Source organism: Neolamprologus multifasciatus, chromosome 17 (genome assembly GCF_963576455.1).
Source record: "Neolamprologus multifasciatus chromosome 17, fNeoMul1.2, whole genome shotgun sequence".
Taxonomy (NCBI): Eukaryota; Metazoa; Chordata; class Actinopteri; order Cichliformes; family Cichlidae; genus Neolamprologus; species Neolamprologus multifasciatus.
Window position 1 is genome coordinate 12,549,374 of NC_140455.1, and position 25,486 is coordinate 12,574,859.

The 25,486-nt window shown below is 41.8% G+C and overlaps 1 protein-coding gene across 2 annotated transcripts in view; it reads left to right on the top strand.

Moving 5' to 3' along the window:
* Nucleotides 1–24,192, top strand: part of LOC146499025 (adenylate cyclase type 1-like) — a 64,030-nt gene extending 39,838 nt beyond the window's left edge. Inside the window, exons 17-21 of one of the 2 annotated variants that reach the window (XM_085137661.1) lie at nt 11,442–11,588; nt 12,812–12,910; nt 13,389–13,503; nt 15,632–15,756; nt 19,343–24,192. In XM_085137661.1, coding sequence (XP_084993787.1) covers nt 11,442–11,588; nt 12,812–12,910; nt 13,389–13,503; nt 15,632–15,756; nt 19,343–19,672 — 816 coding nt within the window. In that variant the 3' untranslated portion in view covers nt 19,673–24,192. The remainder of the gene's footprint in view (nt 1–11,441; nt 11,589–12,811; nt 12,911–13,388; nt 13,504–15,631; nt 15,757–19,342) is intronic. The other variant, XM_085137659.1, reaches the window with a different exon arrangement.
* Nucleotides 24,193–25,486: the final 1,294 nt, after the last annotated feature.

Sequence of the window (25,486 nt, forward strand, 5' to 3'; positions counted from 1 at the left end):
ATCTTATCAATATTTTTGTTCTGTTACAGTAGTAACAGTAATTCCAGAATTGCTGTTACTCAATTTGTTCTTTGAATTAGGAAGTAATTTCAAATTCAGTTTTTCACATTTTGGTTATCATCTTATGTCTTAAGTATTATGTCTACAAGAGATATGGTTAAATAAGTAATGAATAATAAAAAGACATACCAGTAAATCATATCATCTGTATGGCCCTTACAGGTCATACAGATTTGCAGACACTTTGCAGGGACCATAGACTCCCATTGTTGGGAAATTATCTCAGCTGTTTAGGACAATGACACTGCTATCCTAACCATTTGTTTTGAAGCACTTAATATTAGCATTTCAGTGACAACATGATGTCGTGCTAAAATAATTTTCTGATCATTACATAATACAGTAACTCAGAATAAGAAGGAGAAATGAATTTAAACTGCAACTTGACGTGTTTGCAGAGACACACAACTGTGGGGATATGTGTTATGCTCGTTCCCACTGTAATAAAGTAGCATTGCTAGATTAAAATGTCCTCATTTATTTCATACTGGGCCTTGGTGCAACCCCTTAGTTCTCTCTCAATCCCAAACCTCGCTCTTTAGCCTCATTCCCCTCAAGCCAGTTTAATATCATTGGCTGTGTACCTCAGATGACTAAAATAAAGGTATCTATTCTCGGTGACATCATGCAGAACCAAGTGTAGAGAAATATGCATGAAACTGCAAGCAGAGAAGCCTGCGCTTTAGGCTTTTACATATGGCCTCATCATTTCAAACTTTATGCATATGACAGTAAATGTGAAAGCATGTGATAGGTTCCCTTTCATCTTCAATGCCATTTTGAACAATAGAGGAGTTTTATGGCTACTGTGAGAGTACTGGAGGCTGGAATTTGTTAATAATAATAAAAAGATAAAATAGTTCCTTCAACAATCGGTGGGGCTATACATGAGACGATGTAGGATGGTCTGAGGCTGAGACTCGTAAACACAGGGAGGAGGAAGTCAGGAAGTATGTTTCCAGCACATTGGTGACCCCACAGAGTTACGGTGTATAGAAAGGCTTCCTCTCTTTCCTCTGGGCTAAAGTTCACTCATATACTGTATTCATAACACAGCACAGTGGGACTCCACTGCCTGGAAGTTGTGCAGCTCCAGCATAATAATTTAACCAAAGTTTTCCATGCACATGAAACTGCAGCTTTGACCTGCAGGCATGCTGATCTCATCTCATAAACGATCGTTGCATCATTTATGTAGCTCTAATATATAGACGGTATTGTGATTCACGGCAGGTGATCTGCTTCACATTCGTCTTTATTTTCTAGCTCTAGGGTTTAACACCTGTTTCACCACAGTCCATCACTAGTGACTGAAAACAAAGTCTATAACAGGGGTGGCCAACCCGCGGCTCTCGAGCCGCATGCGGCTCTTTGCCTGGTTTCATGCGGCTCTTACGTTCATATCAAAGTTTGTGTTTTGGGTTTTTTTTTATGTTGTTGTTTTAAAATGTGCGCGTTCGCTTCGCTTGAGTTCAATACGGTATTTTCATCAAATGCGCATGTGTGTGAGATGAAAATACCGCAAAGTTTCCCAGTAGGAGCAAGTTCGCCCTTAAAATGGCAGGAAAAAAATGCACAGCAAAAAGAAAATATGAAGATGAACACAGGACGTTTTTAACAGAGTGGGAGAGTTTATATTTTTTTGTTGAACGCAATGGCAAGCCATTCTGCCTTATATGTCAGACGTCATTAGCGCATTTCAAAGCTTCAGATCTTCAGCGCCACTTCAGCTCACTCCATGCTAACATCGACCAGGAATTTCCAAAAGGGACTGAACTTCGCAAGCACGAGTTGGCCACTTTGAAAAGTCAGGCAGAAAAGGAGATACAGTTTTTCCAAAAATTTACGAAGCGGTCAGAGACCATAACGCTCGCATCCTATCAGCTGGCTTGGAACATTGCACGGGCTAAAAGGCCATACAATGAAGGGGAGTTTGTTAAAAAATGCCTCAGTGACGTTGTTGAAATCTTGTCTCCTGAAAACGACAAATTAAAACGCATGGTATCAGACGTCCAACTGTCCCGCCACACTGTTGAACACAGAATATCGGACATTAACACGGCTATTGAATCACAGTTGCACTCTGACCTTCAAGCATGTGAGTATTTTAGTGTCGCATTGGATGAGAGTTGTGATATACAAGACAAGCCTCAGTTGGCAATATTTGCACGGTCTGTGTCAAACGATTGTGTGATCTGTTCTGACTGACACTCATGTGAAAGAATTGCTCCGAGTAGCAACAACGGAATACAAGCCGGATTTGAAGAGGATTGTTCAAGGCAAGGAATGCCAGAAGTCCCACTAAACAACATGCATTGTAAAAGTAAATGCTATTGTAGATTATTATATTTTTGTTTGTGGACTTGGTTGAACTGAGAGTTTGTGTGTGTGAGACAGTGCACACAATGTTCATTGTTGAAAATGACTGGCCTGTGGTTTTAGTACTGTAGGAGTCCATTTCTGTCATTATCGTGTTGGTGTGTGACATTTACAATAAATCTGGCTGAGCAGAGATGTGTGTGTGTGTGTGTGTGTGTGTGTGTGTGTGTGTGTGTGTGTGTGAGAGAGAGAGAGAGAGAGAAAGAGAGGAAAGGATGGGTGATGTCCATGTGTACCTATGCGTATGATGTGGCTCTTTACGGTAACACAGTAAAAAAAAGTGGCTCTTGGTCTCTGACTGGTTGGCCACCCCTGGTCTATAACCAGTCCATATGTGAGTCTTCACAAAGTCTATTGTCTATGGTTATAATCCACAGATGGGGAAAAGTTAATGTCTTTTTCTTGATGACAGTCTGTAAGTACAGTTCTCAAGTCATCAGTGAAAAAGTGTCAGCTTACATTTGCTGGAGTCCATACAAACCAATGGGCTGGGTGCAGTATGACTGCACAGCTGGAAACCATGGAACTAGGCCCGGGTACACAGGAAGCAGTTGCGGTGCTGGCTGAACACTGTAGCAAGATGGGGTGCCCAGTTGGTCATACGTCATCCGTCTTGGCGGGTGTCTCTCTCGCTGTGGCCGCTGAGGTGTCTCCTCCTCAAGTCTCTCGAGTACAACAGGTGGAGGAGGGGCAGGTATGTCACCTGCAGTGGGCTCTGCCTCCTCACAAGTTGTCTCCACGACAGCTGGGTCAGGCGCCTCCAGATGGTCTCCAGCAAGAGGCTCTGGTGTTGGTGCAAGAGCAGGGGCTGAAGCTGCGGGCTGAGACGTTGCTGTGAGAAGTTCTTGTTCTGATGGCTGGGACACAGGTTGAGGTGGTGCGTAATGACAGTGGTATTCATCAACACTGCCCTCATCATCAGAGTCTGGCACAACAGCGACGGGTTTATCAGTCTTTTTCTGTTCATGTCTTGTACGATTATCTTTTTCAGGCACTTTTTCAAAAGGTAAGTGGTCACATGACATAAGCAAGTTTCTGTGAAGCACTCTAGAGCACCCTCTGCCTCTTTCCGGTCTTACCTTGTAGATAGGGAGGTCAGGCCCCATTTGTCTGACTACTGTGTGAACAGTGTCCTCCCAATAGTCTCTCAGTTTCTCTGGGCCTCTAGGTGTCAGGTTTTTGACCAGAACTCTCTCGCCTGGTTGAAACACACAACTACTTACTTTTGTGTCGTAGTTTCTTTTGCTCTTTTCAGCAGCTTTCTTTGCATTCTCATTTGCTATAGAGTATGCTTGTTCCATGCCCTTTCTCCATTTTTCAACATAGTCTCTGTGGTCACTAAAATCTGTTTCTGAGTACAGTCCAAAGAGCATATCTACTGGTAGCATGGGTGACCTTCCAAACAGTAGGTAAAATGGGGAGTAGCCAGTGACTTCACAACGTGTGCAATTATATGCATACATTAACTTGTCGATAGATTCCTTCCAGTTTGACTTTTGTATTTCAGTTAGCGTTCTAAGCATTTGCAACAATGTCCTGTTCATACGTTCCCCATTGGGTGATAGGGTGTTGTCCTAGAACCGGCCATGCCACAGTTTCTTGAGCTGACTGAATAGCTGATTTTCAAATTCACCTCCTTGGTCATGGTGAATGCAACAGGGGAAGCCAAACTTTAGGGCATAGTCATTGAATATCAGGTTTGCAGCAGTTTTGCCTGACTTTGAGGTGGTGGCATAGGCTTGCGCAAAACGTGTGAAGTGGTCAGTTATCACTAGAATATATTCATAACTGCCTTTGCATTTTTCAAGATGGAGAAAGTCTATACACACCAGCTCAAAGGGCTGCGTAGTTACAATGTTTGTTAATGGAGCTCTTGTTTCATGGCTGGGCTTTTTCTGCTTTACACAGGAACAAACGTTGGTCACATAATGCTCGATGTCTGCCTGCATGTGTGGCCAAAAGAAGCGTTCACGTATCAAAGACACTGTGCGATCAACACCTTGATGGCCCATATTATTGTGCAGCTCTTCAAGTACAGTCTTTTTGAACTGATCTGGCAGGACTAGCTGTTTACGGGCAGAAGTGAGTCTGTACAAGATGCCATTGTTATCTAGCGTTAACTTGCCCCACTCTCTGAACAAGCATTTTGTCTTAGGGTCAAATGTTCTTAGGGCAGTGGTTTTGAATCTGTCTGTTTACACTGTAATACAGGGCTTATAACAGGATCAGACCTTTGCGCTTCATTAAGCTGTTCTTTTGGTATGGGTGTGAATGTTGCTTCTGCTGGCTCACCTTCTGCTGTGACTGACATTGCTGCAGCTGAGAGTGTCCATGTGGCAGGTGTGTCTTTCTGTACCTCAATGGCCTGGATAGCAGCTGCGATAGTGTCCACTGGCACTTCCTCAGAGCAGTCTCTCATTAAGGTTTCTACATCAAGTGGCATTCTTGATAAAGCATCTGCGTCACAGTTTTCCTTCCCTGGTTTGTACTTAATGGTGAAGTGAAAATCAGCGAGCTCAGTGACCCATCTTGATGTGGTGGCATTCAGTTTGGCTGTTGACAAAATGTCCGTTAGCGGGTTGTTGTCGCTATAGACAGTAAATGTTGGGGCATAGTACAAATAGTCTCTGAATTTGTCAGTGATAGCCCACTTCAATGCTAAAAATTCTGTTTTCCTGCATGGAAGTGGTAGTTTTTTTCAGCTGCTGTTAGAGTATGGGAGCCATAAGCAATAACTCGCAGCTTACCATCTTGTCTCTGGTACAAAACGGCGCCTAGCCTTTTGTGCGAGGCGTCTGTGTGTACGATGAATGGCTGTGTGAAATCTGGGAATCGCAGAACTGGTGGGTGGAGCAAACAGTCTATTAGTTCCTCAAGCGTACTTTGATGCTGGTCAGTCCACACGATTTGTTTTGAGGAGAGCACAACTTGACTGGCTCTCTTTGGTCTTGCCCTTGGCCCTTTTGTGGTGTCTGAGTTCTCTGGGGTTTTGACAGCTTTTAACAGTTCATACAAACAACCTGCTTTTCTGGAGAAGTCTTTTATGTATTGTCTGTAGTAGGAGAGAAGGCCTAACATTTTTCTGAGCTGACCAACATTTTGTGGTTTTATACCTTTGAGTGCTTTGACTGCTTCAAAGTCTGCAGGATCCACTTTACTGCCCTCTGCAGACATTATTCTGCCCAAATAGCGCACTTCAGACTTAAACATGTCACACTTACTTGGCTTAAGCTTTATACCAAAGCCTCTCAATCTCTGGAGCACTTTTCTCACGTCCTCCAAGTGATCTTTGAACGTTTTGCTGTAAACTAATGTGTCATCCAGATAGGGGATGCAGATATTGTCGCGCAGTCCATCCAGGCACTCTTCCATACAGCGCTGAAATGCTGCAGGGGCATTCATAAGTCCAAAGGGGATGCGAATCCACTCATATAATCCCCAGGGGGTCACAAAAGCAGTGAGTGGACGACTTTCTTCTGACATGAACCCCTGGTGGTACGCTTTCCCCTGATCTAAAAGCGAAAACCAGGAGTTTCCACCCAAACTGTCCATAATGTCCTGGACGTGTGGGATGGGCTGGCGATCAGGATGGGTTTTCCGATTCAGGTCTCTGTAGTCTATGCAGTCTTAAAGTACCATCTTTTTTTCTAACACAAACGACTGGTGATGAATATGACGAGTCTGACTTTCTGACCAGCCTTGTGCTATTAAATCATGCAGGTAACTTTTCATCTCTTGGTAGAGCGGCCGTGGCACAGACAGGTATGTACGTTTGACTGGTTAGTTGTCTTTGAGTGAGATGGTCATTTTCAGTTTTTCAATACAGCCTATATCATTGTCTGTTTTAAAGAAAGAATGGCATTCCTCTCTGAGCATCTGTTTCGCTAATACTCTCTGCTCTTCACCCAGGTGGCTAAGATCTACAGGTGGGTCCCACTCTTCACTAGAGCTACACTGGGCTTGTGTATTTGTCTGGTTAACAGTAGCTCAGACCTTCTCAAAGTGTGTGGCCCGCCCCCTAGGGGGGGCGCAGAGCCATGGCGGGGGAGGGGGGGGGCGGTATGAAAAGAAAAAAACAAAACGCTTGGACACTGCTAGCACGGGGCGCCCACACATACGCAAAGCAGGAGATGAAGCATCGCTGAATAGGTTTCCAAACCAACTTCATTCTAAGCCAAAGACTAGAAAATATGGTGAAGCAAATCTTCCCTTTGGTTTCACCTGCACAAGTGCCGAGGTAGGTCTCCCCTGCAGAACTGGTTTTCCCTTCATTGGGAGCACGTGCTGGGCTCTTCAAATCATATAAACACTTGTTATAATAACTAACTACTCCTGACAATTTGGAGATGTTAGCTCTTTATAAAGTAAAGTTACAGTGGGATAAAAATAATATCAGGCTGATCCTGCCACGATTTGTTCCCCCGGTTCAAATCACGGACAAACAGTATCCCACAGTTATTTATGTTTTTAAACCCATGTATTGATAGCAATGTTGAATATTATTTCACAGAAAAAAACAACAACTACACGTAAAATAATCACACCGTGACACTTCTGCCTTTGTAAATGGAGGGACAGTAACTGTGTGTAAAACCTGCAGATAGTCAGATTAACAGTATTTTGTGTCTATCTGCCATTCTGCGATTCATCTCATGTAAACAATAACGTGGCGCACAGCGTGACATGAAAAAGGCACATACCTTTGACGTTGCATGATGAACTCTGTATTCCTCGTCCACACGTAAACGCAAAAAAGGAGTTTTAAAAAATCTATGTTTTTGGTGATTCCAAACGCCGTTTACGTGTGGACAAAACAGCTGCGTTTTCAAAAATACCCGTGTAGGTGCGGACATAGCGTAAAAGAGTTAGTAGTTTATTTTATTACTATCTGTAATTTATTGCAGATTACTTGCATTTGCTTAATTGTTTACTAAATGTTTGAGGTGTGAAATAAACCGCAATGGAGCAAAATATGGGTGTGTGTGGTTGGAAGATGTGTTAGTGCGTGCGCGTGGGGGGCACAAACATTTTTCTTGTAAAACAAAGGGGGGCCCAGCAAAAAAAGTTTGGGAACCACTGCAGTAGCTACAGATGCGGCTTTTTCAAACACCTGGGCAGGTAAAACAGCTGTAATTGTCTGAACCGAGCCAACTAATGTACAGCCTGGAATGACAATTTCATGGTCAGTGGGGTTAGAGACACCTAGTGTTATGACGGGTAAAGTACCCTTCTTAACTTTAACCAAAGTGTCAAAAAACTCAAGATTGTCTGGCCACTGAGGGTTTAAGTCTGGCTCAAATATCATGACCATGTCTTGTTTAAATGGCCCTGCTGCTATACGACCTTCAACATGCATGTGGCTTTGTTTAGGTACAGTAATACAGTCTTTCTTTGTCATCAGATTGTACTCGTCAACTGTATCTGCACTAACAGCCTGTATAAAAGCTTTCACCTTGTGTCTTTTGAGGCTGGGAAATGCTTTTCTCACTGTGCTGTACAGTTTAGCTTGGTCAGTCTTATTCACAATGTATTCAATGACATTGTAACCTATAATAGGGCATGTGAGCTGAAAACCTTTCATTACCAACATGGGGATGGTCAATTTCTCAGTTTGTTCAGTTCCGGAAACAAGTTGGAAGGTTGTCTCAACCCACCCAAGATATGGCATGTCGGTCCCATTTGCTGCGGTCGGGGTGAGTTCAGATGTGTCCGTAATATCGGCTACATCTCTCAGTTCTGTGTGTGGCAAATAGTCCTTTTTCCATTTCTCATCGATGAGCGACACCTGTGAGCCTGAGTCCCATAGAGCTTGAAGCCTGTGGCCGTCCAGGAGACACTCAACCAGACATTGCCTGCCCACCAGAGATGTGACTTTGTGAGGGGTGTTTACATGAGCTGGCGGCAGTGGTACCTGAACAGTCTCATTGTCTTTGTTAGTCTTTAAGCCAGTGCATTGTCTCTTATGTTGTCTCCAGTGTTGTTTCTGGCATGCTTTTGAACAATAAAGTGCATTTTTACATGCTGAACACTGTCTCATGCCTGACTTTTCTTGTTTACAGTTGGAGCAATGTTGGGACTTGTGGATGATGGGCATGGTTAACACTCGTCCCTCGGTGGTAACCATTGGTGGTTTAAATGTTTCTCTTTATATGGTCTCATACCTCTGCTTCTACATCCAGCCTGAAAGTGTTCTCTACTCCCACAGAGGTAGCAGTGGGTGCAGCGCTCGTTGACTCCATTCTGCTGGCAAATGTGGCACCTCCTCTCACGGCGGGCAGGACTACCTGTGTAGTGCTGTACAGGATACTGAGGGAGTGGTGCTCTTTGACGGGGGCCGTGGAAGCTATAATACTGCTGTTGCTGCTGGTCCCTATCATACTGCATAACTGGTGGTGGGGCATATGACTGAGGATCAGGCACCGGCTGCTGTAGAGTCTCTTTAATCTGAGCTATCTCTGCACTGAGACCTTTCAGGGAGGCTACACCTGTCTCAAGCTCCGCTAACTCAGTTAAAAGCTCGGGTGGTATCTTAGCTTTAAGTTCTTTCACAGGGTTCTTAGCAGGTGACACATCATCTGACTGCACTGCACTCACACTTGTAGCAGTCTGTGATGCTAAACATCTTTTCTTGTTTTTCCTTTCTGCCTCATTGGCACAAGCCATATTTAACCTCTCTAACAGGAGTTCATCAGGTGTCTTAGAGTCTAACAGGAGTGGCTGCATATCTATCCTGACACTGTCACTCTGGAAGCCCGTGAGTATGGTGTGCAAACACATACGCTGGACTAAAGCTGGGTCGTATTTGAGTCCTGACTGACTCTTGGGAAGCAAATAAGACTTTCTGCTTTAGATCCAAATCTCTCATCAGGAAGCTTTGAGCAGTCTCTTTTGGGGTCTGTACCTCAGAGGCAAGTTGTTTATAGAGTTCGGTGGCGCTCTTCTCTTGGAAATGGGAGCGCAGGATGCGGCGTAGAGTCGGAAGGGTGAGTTGAGCTTTTCCCTCCAAATAGCTGCGTAGTTTGTAGACCTGGCCAGATAGCTATGATGACAGCATCTACAATGTCAAGCTCTGAGTAGCCTCTGCTCAGTCCATTTTCGATCTGGTGAGCAAGACTGGAAAATGTCAGTTTATTTTTTTGAACTGGTTCACCAATCTGGCCTGATATTTTGAAATCTTTCTGCCAGTAAGGGCTTGGTCGTTGGGGGGCACTTGACACAGATGAGTTAGGGACAGAGGGATTAGCTTGGGAGTGGGAACTAACCGCTGTGTTAACTACATTAGCTGTCTCTGTTACCAGTGAGGTTGCAGTGTTTAGTTGCTCTCTGTGCCCTGAATAACCCCCCTCCATTTGCATTTGGTTCAGTCTCAACAATTGTCTCTTTCATTACTTCAGCAATCTTATCATTAAGCAACAACAGTTCTGACATTCCTTCATCCTCAAGTACTGTTATACCTTCTCTCTCAATGTGTATTTGGATGTGTGTTAGCAGTGACAGTCGTATTTTTCTGCTAACATCTATTTTCTCTGCAATGCCAAGGAACTCGCAGATTGACACTAGTTGATCTTTGGACAGAGTGTGCATTTCACGCACAACCTCTTCTCGCAGCTCTTCCACCGAAGACATTGTGGCAGTAGGCAGGAAGAATTTTGCATGTACAGGTGACGCTGAGCTGAGTCGTTTTTGCAGCCCCTGATGATCTCTGGCTGGCCTCAGGAAACATGCGCTAAAACACAGCTACCAGTGCGCCTCGATAGCAAACTTTCCTCACTGCAGTCTGCCTGGGTTGTATGGGGGGATTTGGCTGGCTTGGACTACGATGTGCAGATTGTGGACACCGGACATCTAAGCAGCTATCCCAGCGGTGCCTCCAAAATGTTACACCCCTGAAAACAGGGGGAAAAGTATCACGAGAGTGATTATGACTTGCGTCTCTCATGCAGTCGTTTATTGCAGTGCAAATGAACAGAAACGTTTCACATTCTGTACTGCTTAATGTCACATGGTGGAAGAAAAACACTAAATAATAAACCAAAATACTAAAGTGCTTACTATATATGCCAGAACAGGTTTCCTGACCAAATGGCTGACAATAGCGGCGTTTTTAGCTCCTGCCGTTATCTTACTGGTCATTACACAGTACAAAACTGAGGCTCAAAAACGCCACGTATATGTGCACAAAACTGTAATATAATGCTTCTAACGCTTACAAAACAATAAAGGATTACCTCTTAAATATCTTAACAGTGTACACATTAGAAATGTATAAACTTTTAAACACTTTTACCTGAAAACAGGGGGAAAAGAATCACAAAAGTGATTATGACTTGCATCTCTCATGCAGTCGTTTATTGCAGTGAGGAAAACGCGCGAAAGCCCCCTAGTGGAGAATAGAGACACTACTAATCGATCCCAGAAAAGGCTTACTAGCCGATCAGAGATGTATAGATTGCAGTTCTCTTAAGTAACATGAAAGCCATTAATATAACATGAAAAATAATAAACTCTTAACCATTTTCTTACCATATTTACATTATTTTCATCCTTATATCAACTGATATGAATTAGTATTAACTGAACAGTTTTATATGCAGTAGTCCTTCAACAGTAGTCCGTCAACCTGTCACATATAAAAATAAACCAAGTAGTTTAATTGGGATTATTTCTTAAAAATGAAAAGTTTCCTTTAGAAACTGTACACAGCCCATCTTAAGACTCTGGGAAGAGTGCAGCGTGATCAAAAACCAACTTGCTTTATACAGGCAGACATTACAGCTAAAGACAGCTGAATACAAAAATGGCTGCAAAAACACTATGGACATCAGGATGAAGCATGTTTATTTGTTGGGGTTGTGATGGCACCGGGTAACTGCTATTTAATACTGACAACAGTCTTGCTCAAAGATTCAGTTAGCTAGCACAATCTTCCATATGCAAATATTTTTTCTTCTTTGGTAGTATGGGTTGTTGAATTGTTTTTATTGAATTGTTCTACCCTGCAGGATCTGTACTACCAGTCGTACGCTCAGGTCGGAGTGTTGTTCGCCTCTATCGCCAACTTTAATGACTTCTACATCGAGCTGGATGGAAACAACATGGGAGTTGAGTGTCTGAGGCTGCTCAATGAGATCATCGCCGACTTTGATGAGGTGACTGAAATAGTTTGTTCCATCAGATCATCCATAAATCTGCAGCATTTTATATGTTTTTCATGTAGTGAATCTTCTGGCCAGCAGTGCAATTTTCAGAGATGATGTGGCTATGACCAAGGGTTTAGAAAATACTGTTTATTTATGGAATATAAAAAGCAATGGTGGCAGCTGGGAAAATAAGGAATTACTTACAGATGCTTTTTGGCCAACTTAAATCTATAATCAGCTGCACAAAGCATTCATTTACTCAAACATGCCAAACAAGTCCATTTTAAATTGTATTCAGATTAGTTTGTCACTTGTAATATACTCACGCTCACCACTTTATTAGGTATACCTGTTTAGCTGCTTGTTAATGACTGATATCTAATCAATTAATCATATGGCAACAACGCAGTGCATTTAGGTGTGTAGAGATTGTCAAGACAACCTGTTGAACTTCTGAGCATCAGAATGGGGAAGAAAGGTCTTTTAAGTCACTTAGAATATATTGGTGCCAGACCAGTCTAAGTATTTTCAGAAACTGGGGTTTTCCCTCACAACCATCTGTAAGATTCACAGAGAATGGTTTGGAAAAAGAGAGAGTTTCCTTGAGGTTACAAGGCAGTTAGAACTGCCTTGTAGATGTCAGAGGAGACTGCTTTGAACAGAAAAGAAGGCAACAGTAATTCAAATAACCATTCACTGCAAGTAATACAGAAGAGCATCTCTGAACAGAGATAATGTGAAACCTCGATGCAAAAGACCGCACCAGGTGCCACTCCTGTCAGCTAATGAGGGCAACCTGAGGCTACTTTCACAGGGGCTCACTAAAATTGGACCACAGAAGACATCGCCTTCCCTGATGAGTCTCAATTTCTGCTGTGACGTTCATATGGTAGGGTCAGAAAATAACACTAAATCATGAATCCATGTATCTGGTTGGTTGTGGGGATGTAATGTAAAGATGTGGGTGATATATTCCTGACATACTTTGGGCCCCCTTACTACCGACTAAGCATAAACACCACAGCCTCCTGAGTGGAGGCTCAGGTAGTGTAGCGTAGTGTTCAGATCATCTCAAATGGGTTTCTTGAACTTGACAATGAGTAACTGCAATCAAATGGCTTTAAGAATGTGCAACCAACAAATCAGCAGAAAATTTGATTTGAATTTTTTTGTTGTGGTAATCTGTTTCTCCTGTTTTTGTCCAATTTTTCCTTCTTTTTCCCCACTTCCAGCTGATGGATAAAGAGTGCTACAGGGACATTGAGAAAATTAAGACCATTGGCAGTACATACATGGCTGCAGTTGGGCTGGTTCCTACAACTGCTTCAAAGGTAGACCTCCACTAATTATATTTATCTCCTTGAATAAGGTTTTTGCACTTGTTTACAGTGTATTTGCACATTTGAAAACTGTTCTGGGTGTACAGGGTACTGTAGGCTAGAGGACTAGCCTTTCAAAGTTTGTGTTCTCTGAGTGCTGATCTTTTAAACACTGCCACATTTCACACCACAAAATCCTCTGTGGGGGATTACTGGTATCTGTGGTGTCAGCATATTCTGCTTTCATAAAGTGCATTTAAAGCCCACAAAGCTGCCAAACAAAAGAGCCCTTTATGCAACTTGCTCAAAAATTTTACCCAAACATCACGGTTTCACTTTTGGGTAACCCTTAAGCATGTCTTTGTGGTTTCTGTAGATACATATGCATGTTACCACATCAGGGAAACAGAAATGGAGGCTAATATTGCTTCTTACTTCAGGTTTATTTCTGCATTAATATGTCACATATGTGTCTTCCTCTGATTCTCAGGCGAAAAAGTCCATCACCTCACATTTATGCACCGTGTCAGATTTTGCCATCGAGATGTTTGATGTCCTGGATGCTATCAACTACCAGTCTTACAATGACTTTGTCCTCAGAGTAGGTGAGTGAAGAGATACACATACACACTCTATGGCCTATAAATATGGATGTCAGAACTTCTGACCTATTGCACTGGACACCGTGAACACTCGGTGCCGCTAAGCTTGGGAGGAAATGCATCACAGAAAGAGCATTCCCCGCAGGAAGCTCGTCACAGTGAGACCTGAAGTTCTGGGTTCCATTGTGTTGGGTATCCTGTGGGGAGCCTGCAGCTAGAGCCCTTGTTTAATCCCAGTGAAACCTGGTGTACACAGTGCCATCCTGTCTGCAGCCTAGGTGGCTCCACATGTAGAAATTGCCTCTGTTTGTGTGCTTGGATGGACTTACTCTGCAAGAATGCAACTTTTGGTAATTTTTGCAATTCTGGATTTCCAAAAAGGAAAGAAACCAAAGTTAGAACTTCAATATGTGCCATGTTTCTGTCTATCACTGAAATCCTTGGGAAATATTTACATAGATGATGCAATATACTGATGCAAAAATGTCTTGCAAACATGTATTTTCATAGTTTTAGAAATGACATTGATATGAAATTCTTGCACTCATTTTTTACTATCATAAGTATACTAAACACTTCATTAAAGTTGCATTTGCATAACATTAATATTATATGGAAATGACAGCTAGACCAAGCCCATTGGTCCCTGTTGGATTAAACTATTCCTTTGCGTGTGAGTTTAAACATGTGAAATTACAAGAGGCCATGTCTGATAGATTTGAGCAGTACTTTATGGGGTATAAAATATGATGCTCTTTTAGAACAGTGCTAAAAATGTTTAGTGTATCAGAATGACAGTGTGTCTGTTATTGTGCATGTATTATTGTGTAATTTCCTAACAGCCTTGCACTACATGTTTTCTGTGACACTAAGAGTGTACACAAAGTTTTTCTGAGAACTGTCATCTATACTCAGTACTCTTTGGATGCTAATATTAAGTGCAGTGAGATTTAATTGCATGTATTGTGTTTTAATAATCACATAAATCAGTAAACTACAGTTACAATAAGAGAAGAAGTAGCATAAAAACATCTATTGTTGCTATAGCGTTATTACTATTGCTTACTGTGTGCAATAGAATATTATGGTAACACACCAGAACTGGGAATCCGTGAACCTGTTATCACTCATTCCCATTCTTCATACCCTCCTTTGCAGTGTTACTGGGAAAAAAAAACACAGTGTATGCCACATGCATCCTCTGGAAATGTTATCTTTGGCTTGCAACACTGCTTTTCTTCTTACTGCAGCAGCAGCAGCAGCATGTTATACTGCTGGTAAAATGTGTCTCTTAATTCAAATCAGTTTTATTACAGAACACCAAATGGTCATCATAGTCACATCAAGATGCTTTATGTTATAATGTGAAGATCCTACAATAATACAGAGAAACCCCAACAATCAGATGCTCCCCTACGAACAACCACTTGGCAATAATGGGAAGGAAAGACTGCCTCAATCTGCCTCCCGGGAGCTGGTTCCATAGTAGAGGAGCCTGAGAGCTGAAGGCTCTACCTCCCATGGTACTCCTAGGAACCATAAGTATCAGGCCACTGCTTATTTAACATAAGAAGTGGCCTCATTATTCAGTCCCTTGTATGTAAGAAGACACTAAGTTTCATTCTGGATTTAACAGGCAGCCAATGAAGAGACGCCAGTATAGGATATATGCTTTTTCTTTCGCATTTTGGATCAACTGAAGGCTTTTTAGGGACTTTTTACAACAGCCTAATAATAACGAATTACAATATACTCCAGTTTGAAATTAATGACGAGTCCAGACAGGAATTAAATGAGGAATATGATCAAAACTTTTTCTTCACATCTAATCTGCTGTTCATAAAGGAAAAGTTAAAAGATATGCCACCAGCTGCTGAAAAACGGTGGGTAAGTCTAGCTGTTTGGTGTATGTTCGTGGAAAGAGAAATGAATCCTATCACTAACCAACACTCAGCAATTACTTTGTTCTCATTTCTTAGTGCAGCACTGTTTAAATTTGTAATTCCAGTAGAAGCTCGACATGTTTGTTATAATTATATGAAAGCACATGAAAACTATATTTGAAAATATGTAGCACACATATGTAATATGCATGCGTGACCCAGACATTATACGTTCATGTTAACACCAGGCATCAATGTGGGCCCAGTGGTGGCAGGAGTGATTGGAGCCCGGAGGCCACAGTATGACATCTGGGGGAACACAGTGAATGTAGCCAGCAGGATGGACAGCACTGGAGTACAAGGAAAGATACAGGTACAGCTCTTCCGTCCACATGTATGTCTTCTCTGTTACCTATTCTTCTTCTTTCTATTCCCAAATGTAACAATATACAGATCTCACTAAGATTACAAGCTGCTGCTGTGTTATGAAAATACATGCAACGCAGATCAATATTGCAGTCATAGATTAAAAAAATAACATAAATAAAAAATAAAAACAGCATAAAGGTGTCCAGCTAAGATATTTAGAGTGCTATTTGAACTAAAAAGTTAGCGGTTTTGGGGTAACTTTTCCCTGAGTTGGGTGGTTTTTGCTGGACATATCTGAATATTAAGGATGTTCCTTGAAAGCACTTGCATAGACTCATAAAATAATCTCTCTCAGTCATCACCTAAGACCCTCCCGAAGTGTGTAGTGGTGTATTTACCTGTGGAGACTGTGGCCTCTGAGTGTTATTTTTATACATTTAGGGCTTTCCTGGTGTGCTTTCTTTGGGCAGTGAGTGTGCTGCCTGTAGCTAGTAACAGCAGCTGGTGGCACTTTAAATGCAGTGACCAGTGACCAAGCACTGCTGTCTCTTTTGCACTCTGTAAGTAAAGCACATGTTTCACTGATGGAGACTCAGTGAAGCACAGTAATACTACACCACACCACACATGTGGAGGTGTGGGCATGTCTATGCTGTGCCGTAAAACCACCGTGAAGCAATCAGAAAACAACTGTTTAATTCTCTGCTGTGCTCTCACTCACACCGCATAGGTAGATCAGTCATTCTCTGGCTCGCTGCTAGGCCACTGCTTTCTTTCTCTCTCTCGCTCATTGAGTCGGGATAAATTAAGAAAGAGTAAGTCAGTTTGAATGTTTGCTTTACAAGCAGTTGCTGCATACTATAGCTTTTTATTATTGACATGACTAGTTCTCATTTGACAAAGGTAAACAGATTAGAGGGTGTTATTTGGAAATAATTAGAAAAGTTCAGATAAAGTTCATGTGTTTCATTATTTTCATATATTCAATTCAATTTTCTTTATATAGCATCAAATCACAACATCAGTCGCTACAGCTAAAACCTAAAAATCAGAAATTCCTTACGAGCAGCACTTGGTCAAAGTGGGAAGGAAAAACTCCCTTTTAACAGGAAAAAACCTCTGCCTGAACCTGGCTCAGGGGAAGGGCATTTGTTGCGACCCACTGGCTGGGCGGGTGGAAGACAGGACCACAGACACAGTGTGGAAGATGATGACTAAATACAGTGGTGTATAGACAGAGTAAAAGGAGGTGATTGAAGAAATAACACAGTGCATCATGGGGAGCCCCCAGTGGCCTAGGCCTATTGCATCATAACTAAGGACTAGTTCACGGTCACCAGATCCAGCCCCAACTATAAGCTTGATCAAAAAGCAGCTCAAAATGAAAAACATGTTAACTAAGATACATAAACTTTACGGTCTTCTCTGCTAAAACTTCGATGTCCAAACGGTGCTGTTCTAACCATGAATTAGAAAAAAGAAAAATAATGTTTTTAGTGATTAGAGCAGGAATCCTACAGGATTCGGTTCTCGCCCACTTCTTTTATATGTAAATGACTTTGCTTTATACTTGAAAGGAAATTTTCTTATGGTAAATTTTGATTTCGATAGGGTAAGTCTGCTTTCACAGCATGATTTGAAAACACGAGTTGCCTCATATTGTGTGGATGTTTGCCCATAACAGTGAAGGAAGGTGGAGGAGTACAACCAATAGCGGGCTTTACGTTAACATATTTTCAGAAGGTATCAGGAAGTCAAACTAGCAACATACATACATTTAGACTTATTATGAACGGGCCTTGGGGGTCCAGGCTGGTCCAAAAAGTCACATTAATTACTCAAGCTCAAGTTAATTATTCGCACTGCAAAAACAGCCCCACATGAAATGAGCCAAATATTCTAAAATCTTGTCTTCTTTTGAGAAAAAAAAAAAAAATCTGCCATTGGGGTAAGCAAAAGTTGCTTGACTAGAATCCTTAAAACTACCAAATGAATCTAACTGCTGTATGCCTTTAAACTAGACAAAACTGTCTAAAATTTATGCTTAATTGTAGAAGATTTTCCTAGAATAAGCTTAACTTTCTTGTGCAAAACTTGCTTCTTAAGAATGTTTTTTTGTTTTTGGCAAAAAATAAGAAAAAATGTCAATTTTTTCCCCCCTTTTATTTTAGTGCATCTGTAGCAGCTACATAATCAGCATTACTGTGGAGGACTAACCTTGGAGCAGATATTCTTATGCAAATTGGACTTTGGGAAGTTCCCTTCCTGTTTATTTAGCACTAAAAGAGGTCATTCATCAGCTTGTGCAGCTACAATGTACTAAGGACAAAAGTAGTATCTGTTTAGCTTTGAAATCAGGTGTTTTCAGTCACAGCTATATAAAATAAGGCACCTAGCCATGCAGTCTGGCTGTACAAACACTGGTGAAAGAATGGATCATTCTACACAGATGAATATAGGCATGGTACTGTAATAAGATGGTACTTTTGCAACAAGTCACTTTGTGAAATTCCCTCCCTTATAGATATTTCACGGTCAACTGTAAGTGGTATTATTGTGAAATGGAAGCATTTAAGAACCACAACAACCCAGCCATGAAGTGGCAGACCACATAAAGTTACAGAGCAGGGTCACTGAGTGCTGTGGTGCATGGTGCCTAAAAGCCAACACTGTGCTGACTCATTAAACCTCCTCGGGCATTAACATTTGCACAAAATTGGGAGCTTCGTGTCATGGGTTTCCATGATCAAGCAGTTCCTCTAGGTGTAATGTGTAGGTGTCCCAGTACTTGTGTCCATAGAGTGGAGGTTTAAAGCATGACCTCACTTAAAAATTGCAAAACAAATGGAGATGTGGTGACGATATGTTGTGCTCATAGTTCGCTCCCCTAGTATGTGATGATTTGACTGATGCTCTCCTGCGCCGAGAGAAAATTTCTCTCCTGTTTGTCTCCAGCTTTGTATCTGCAATCAAAGATATTGATGATATGCTCAGAGTGAACCTGCTCTGATCTGTGAAAAGCACAGAGTACCAGTGTGGTAGTTCTGGTAGTCTGTTGCCACTACGGCTTCAGAGTGCCAGGCAGTGGGCACAGACCTCACTGGAGGGCATTGGGCCCTTAGGTCACCCTCATGAAGTCTGTTTCTGAGTGTTTGGTCAGAGACATTCACACCAGTGGCCGGCTGGAGGGCATTGTGCAGCTCTAACAGTCCTCGTGCTGTTCTTCCTTGCACAAGGGATGGGTTAAGGACCTTCTGTGTGATTCCTCGCTACCATACAAAATAAATATTTTTATTACATTTTCTAATATTAAAAAAATCTATACTAAAATAAGAAGATTACCGATAGTTCCTCCTTCTGTAAGATCCACTTTTATCTTTTCTTTTTGTGTTCAGGTGCAGATGTAATTCTTTGCCCACATAATATTTTTATTTGTCTTTTTTAAAAAGCATATTATTGTTGCTTCATTGTTTGCAAACTCCTTATATATTTACTTGTGCAATCTCTTGTTCATTTGTGTCATGTCGTAGGTGTGTCACGGTAAAATATTTGGTCATAAAGCTCATCAAACGTCTGTGTGCCTCCACCAGGTAACAGAGGACGTCTATCGCCTCATCACCAATTACTACAATTTTGTGTGCCGTGGCCAGGTCAGTGTGAAGGGCAAAGGTCAGATGCTTACATACTTCCTGGAGGGACGCAGACAAGGCAGCAGGCCATCTCAAACCCAGCAACAGCCTGGCAACGGTGAACGCCGGGCCAGTGCGTTCGCCCACGGCAGTGTTTGCACCAGGCTTAGCCCCGCCCCGACGGTGACCACCTACGCCGCCATGAGGACCCCAAGCCCAAGTGTGGCTAAACCAACCACATCCACCAGCACCACCAGGTACCTGCCCTCTGTTCCCACTGCAGTGGTGTGAAGGGCACTGTCTCCATCGTGACTATGAAAAAATAAGAATGTAAGAGTGGAGGTGGGTGAGTAACACAGATGGCTGTAGCAGAGAAAGGCTATTTAAAGAGGAAAGGTTGTTCTCCACTCTTCTTCTTCTGTCTGTGGAAGGCAGGGAGGCTGAGACACTGATCATCCAACGGGAAGCCCAGATTTGGGCCTAAAGCCTGGAACCTGAGGCGTCCTCGATCAGACTGTCCCTCCACATTCGAACCCTGTTTGTTGTTTCACACAGCGGGATGTCATGAACAGGATACAGGATGCCACGTTGCTCTGTCATCAATCAAAGGCCAAGGATGTCTCCAGGATTTCATAGCCGTCTGCCAAAAAACTGGATCCACCACTACGATAAACTAAATAAGCATAAAAATAAAAACACATCGCAATGCACAATTGAAAGTGTAGCACACAAACCTGTCACAACAACTGTGTCCCAAAATCTAAGAACGTTAGCTGACTCTTTTCTCCCCGTCTAAAACCAAAACAGTGCTGTTGCCTTAGCGACCACTCTTCACAATGAGATTTTTGCCATTTTTTTTGTTGCCTTTTAGATTGATTTATCAGATTAATTCATTTTAGGGGCATCATTGTCCTAGAGACAACAGTGTTTAAAGTGGTTGAAGCCAATTGTGGAATTTTAGATGGCAGTTAATGACACAAACTTGCCAAAATACAACAAGGCGTTGCCTTTGACCATTTGTGGGTGGTTGATGCTGTATGCTTCATTTCTGCCCCTTCGCTGAACCCCTCGTACATGAGGCAAGCTCTTGATTCAGTGAGCCGAGCTGCTCAGCGTCTTTAAGTGCATGATGCCACTGCTGCATTTCAGTCATGTGTGCTGTCTGTTTCCCTGTGATGCTTGACTTCCAGATTCTTCCTTGTCAAAGTGTAGCAATAAAGCAGTTTGTCTCCTATCTCAGCCTATTCACTCCTTGCATGCTGTAGCCAGCTGGATCCTACTTTGACCTGATAGTGTTTGTAGCCAATAGAGTGTGCATAGCTAGCCACACCAGTCTGTATCTGTGGAGTTGAAGCATGAATTAGAAAACCTATTTTTAGTATTGTGCGAGTGTGATTCCTTCTTCCTCAATGAATTATATTTAAAAAAAGAGAACTTTTTTTCTGTGTGCTTGTTTACAAAGAAATATTTTCTAGTGTTGAAAAATATTCTGTTCTACTATTTTTATGAACTCGAAGCTGCTTTGGAAAGGGGGGAAAAAAAAGAAACCTTCTGTTTATGAGGAGATTCCCACAAACCTCTGTGTCTGGATTCCTCATGCAAACCCAGATGATTTATTTTACGGTATAGCATGCTACTCACAGTATGGCTTACCACAGCCATTAACTTTCCTCTAATCTGTACGAGCATGCACTGCCTGGAAGCCTGCAGATCAAACATGCATGCTTTGATGAAGCACTAATGCAGGCGGAGCAGCGGACACACGTTGACTGTGTTTTATTATAGTCCTCATGCATGCGCTAAAGGTAGCGGTCCTCTTGAATGTAAGGTGCTTAATTGACCCGTGTCTTCTTCATGAGCTTGGTGTGCAAACCTTTTTGAGGACATATTCAGGATAGATAGACTTCAGGCCTGGGGGGGAGAGGTTCCTCCTCCTTCTCCCTGCTCCTGCTGTAATCAACAGGTAGCTGGTTTTCTAATGTGCCAACCTATTTTCATAAACATATCAGACTTTTTCGTGTTGAGCTGTAGCACAACTGAATGCGTTGCTACGGTTATTGTGGATTTTCTTTTGTTGGATGCCTGTATTTTTACTGTTCGAGCTGATTGAGTTTTGTTACTCAAAACGATGGCAAGTGTCGATTTTGATCAGATTTATTTGGAACCTGACGGAAATTACGTTGGACTTATCATATTTAAAATAGATTTTAAATCTATATGGTAGCTTGAGTGCTTAATTTAAGTTTATAAAAGGTTTAAAATGAGGATTTTTTATACACTTGCTTTAAACAATTAATTGAAAGTTGATGAAAAGGAATTGTGTACAATATTTTTCCTGTAAATTGGATATTTTCATACTGTATGATACGGGTTTCAATTGTTATATGTAGGTATTACTAGCTATTATTGTACATTGTAGAGCTATATTATGGATGATACAATATTTGTCAAGTTCTTTTGTTGAAGATGTATTTATTGAGATGTTTTATGTGAATGTAAATTTTGGTAAAGAAAATATTTTATACTAAAATATAAGTGTTTGCACTGCAATTATATTGACGTACGATGATTATGAAGAATAAAGCCAGTGGAGACGTGTCTCCTGGACTAAGAACTCTCATTCTGTGCTTATTTTGAACAAACACAGACAGAAATGCACATACAGAGTGCATATGGGGAGGACACAATACTCAGTTAAACAGTTACGTAACGCTAGAAAAACAGAGTAGCTCATGTAAGAAGCTGGAGCAACATCGGGGTCAGTGGCAGTTTGACTCCTCTGGTGCTGCTCAGCATTGGTGGCCTCGCGCTGACGACATAAGCACGTCTGCTCTGGTAAAAACATGTCAAAGGAGTTAAGTGTGTGGGTGTGTGTACAATATGCCTTAAGTTTATTGCTCATAACGGTTTAAATGCAACAGATACACATAATAAGGGTCTATTTTTTGTTTTGTTTTGCAGAAACTACAGTGCAGGGTTTTTTTTATGTTGTGTCAAATCATAAGACATCTTAGGCAAACATCTAGAACCGAGTGTCACAACTCAACAATCTTCAAGCATTCACTAGACCAGGTACTTGCATATAAGGAAACACCAGTCAAATGTGATAAGGATCCACAAATCTACTAAACACAATCCACAATGTATATTTTGTCTTGTCTCCATCCCCTCACCCCTAACCGGTTGCAGCAGATGGCCTCCCCTCCCTAAGCCTGGTTCTGCCAGAGGTTTCTTCCTGTTAAAAGAGAGTTTTTCCTTCCCACTGTGGCCAAATGCTGGCTCTTAGGCCTTGAAATGACTGTTGTTGTAATTTGGTGCTGTATAAATAAAATTCTATTTGAATTAAACACTGAAAGAGACCTAAAGTTAAAGAACAATGAAATACTTTTAGTGTTTTATACTTTGATGTACTTTTCTCCCATGCTGAAGCAGAAGCTTTGATGGTTTGTAGAACATAGAAAGCTGTGATGTTAAAACTAAAATGAACAATCACCACACATACATGGTTGAGAGGACAATTTCAGTGGGTCAGATTAGGCTGAAACTGCTTCTGTTTTTTTGTTTTTCTCTTTGGGCCAGGTTGTAAATATGCTATAAAGTTGGATATTAGGATTACACGTGGGAGTCTAGTGGGATTAATGAGCAATCTTTTTAAATATTTTGCACTGCTTTCCTTTTTTCTTTCCCCAGAGGTTACCAATTCATGGAAACTCAAATTCCCCACCCACCCTTAGGTAGGACTTGGCAAATGGGGGAGGAAGAAAGCTTTAACAGGAAACATTTACAGTGCTTAGGGCACTCCTCCTGCTTAGGGCAGTTAAAAATTTTTGCTTATGAGAAAAATGTAAGTTTCTCATGTTTTTTACATATAAAAGGCATCAGGACCTCAGTGGGTATTCGTTTGTGTCTTTTCCCACCCTCACCCACCTCACCCCACCCTACCGAAGGCTTTGGTGAGAGAAAAGGAATGTTTCAAGTCCTGTCACAGGAAGACCTGACCTCTAAACATTCATCAGTGCTGTGAAAATGTGTGTGTGTGTGTGTGTGTGTGTGTGTGTGTTTACCACTGGTGTGGAAATGCCATGGCATTGCGGAGCATCCTGCGTGACAGGTTGTCATGGCAACATGACAAGAATACACGCTGACATGTAACCAAGGTTGTGTTTTTCAGCGGGTAAATGATGAACCAGTAACCCCCACCCTCGTTCTTCTTCTATTAGCTTTGCTGTGCTGATTGTGTGCAATCACCACAGAGGATGTCAATATTCCACTTGTTGATAACCGAAAAATTTACAACTCTGCATGAGTGTGTGTGTGTTTACCACTTGATGGACTCTCCAATATGATCAAAGACACCCGGTCAGGAGTGCCAAGGTAAACACTCACACACAGCGAGATAAGCGACGGAAATGGTCTTTTTTGGACCTCATTTACAGCTGTGTTGTAGTGGAATGGCCGTCTATCTGCAGCCTGAATCAGACACTGCAGAGCTGAGATGATGACGGCAATGAGGCTGACCGAGACACTTTGAAGGGTTATGGATAGTTTTACTACACTGCTTACTCAATGACTCTGTGTGTCATAGAATCACTTACTGTAAACGTTGCTGTCATTTCAACACTGGCGCGTAGGAGGAAAAACACAACCTGACTGCCAAAACAGTGTTTGTGTGTATTAACTGCATAGATGTATGCAACATTTTAACCCCTCTACTTTAAAAGGATGATGGGATAGTGTCATCACCCTGCTGGGGGTGGACTCCCAAGTTTGTGAGTGTGATAACTCAAGGATGAGGTGCTTTAGGATTTTCAAAATGATACCAGGTGCATCTACTAGAAGGCTGAGTGGCCGTCAGCATTTTTATACTAACTTGCAGACATATTTGTATTTGTCTACAAACTGTAGTTACAGACATTTGTAGACATTTGTCAGACCAAACAAAGTGATGAACTAGCAGCTCAGCATCAAACATGGATTGCATTGGCCACATCCACCCAAGAACCTAACTAGCCTAAGGCTATTAAAGAGCAATTTAAGGTATAGTAGTGCTGTTAGATCAAAAATATAATACACTAAGACATATGAAATCATCATTAGAAGAAAAACAACACTGTAAACACACAACATTGTTGGAGAGGAGTTGCTCTATACAATAGTCCCTCACTATAATGCGGTTCACCTTTGGCAGCCTTGCTGTTTCGCTGATTTTTTTGTGCAATTATGCTTTTTTTTGTTTGTTTGTTTGTTTTTTACAGCACATTGTGTTCTGCGTCCTGATTGGCTGTAGACCATTGTCAATCAATCTCATGCCGTGTCTCCTGTACAGGATGCATTCAGCGTGTCAAATTTACATAAATCTTCGATCGCTAGCAGTGTGTGACTCTGAAGTGCTGTACGTTTATGTACATGTATGTTTGTAAGTTTTCTCCCCAACAAACACAACAAAATGTTGATGAAACGTTTTGCACTGTCAAAAGCAACCGCGGGTGCCTTTGGTTTCATTCTATAATACTGGACTTAAATTTCTACAAAGGTTTGAACTTTGAGAGTGTTTAAACAAGAGAGAAAAGTGTGAAAATGCTCATGCCTGTCTGAGAAAAGTGTATAAAGTGTGTAGTGAGTGGCTTTACAGCCTTAAACATCTATAATAATTGTAAAAAATAAAGTTGGCTACTTTGCGGATTTTACCTGTCGCGGGGACCACTGTATCTCAATCTTGATGTCTTATTCGTGAGTTGGGTAAGAGCAACACTTACACTCTTGCCACTATTCTTCTAGCACACAACACCCTGAAACTCATCTCTATCCATTCCACCCGGCCTTCACTCTGTTCTCCACCTTATATTTTATACACTCTCTTTTGTTTTCAATGGTTGACCCCAGGTATTTAAACTCATCTACCTTAACTATCTCTACTAGCTGCATCCTCACCTTTCCAACTGCCTTACTAACATTCACACACATGTATGTATTCCTCTTCTCTCCAATGCATACCTCCAACTCTCCAGATTCTTTTCCATCTGCTCCCTATTCTCATTACAGATTGCACAATGTTCTCTGTGAACATCATAGTAGACCTCATCCGTCAACCTGTCCATCACCATT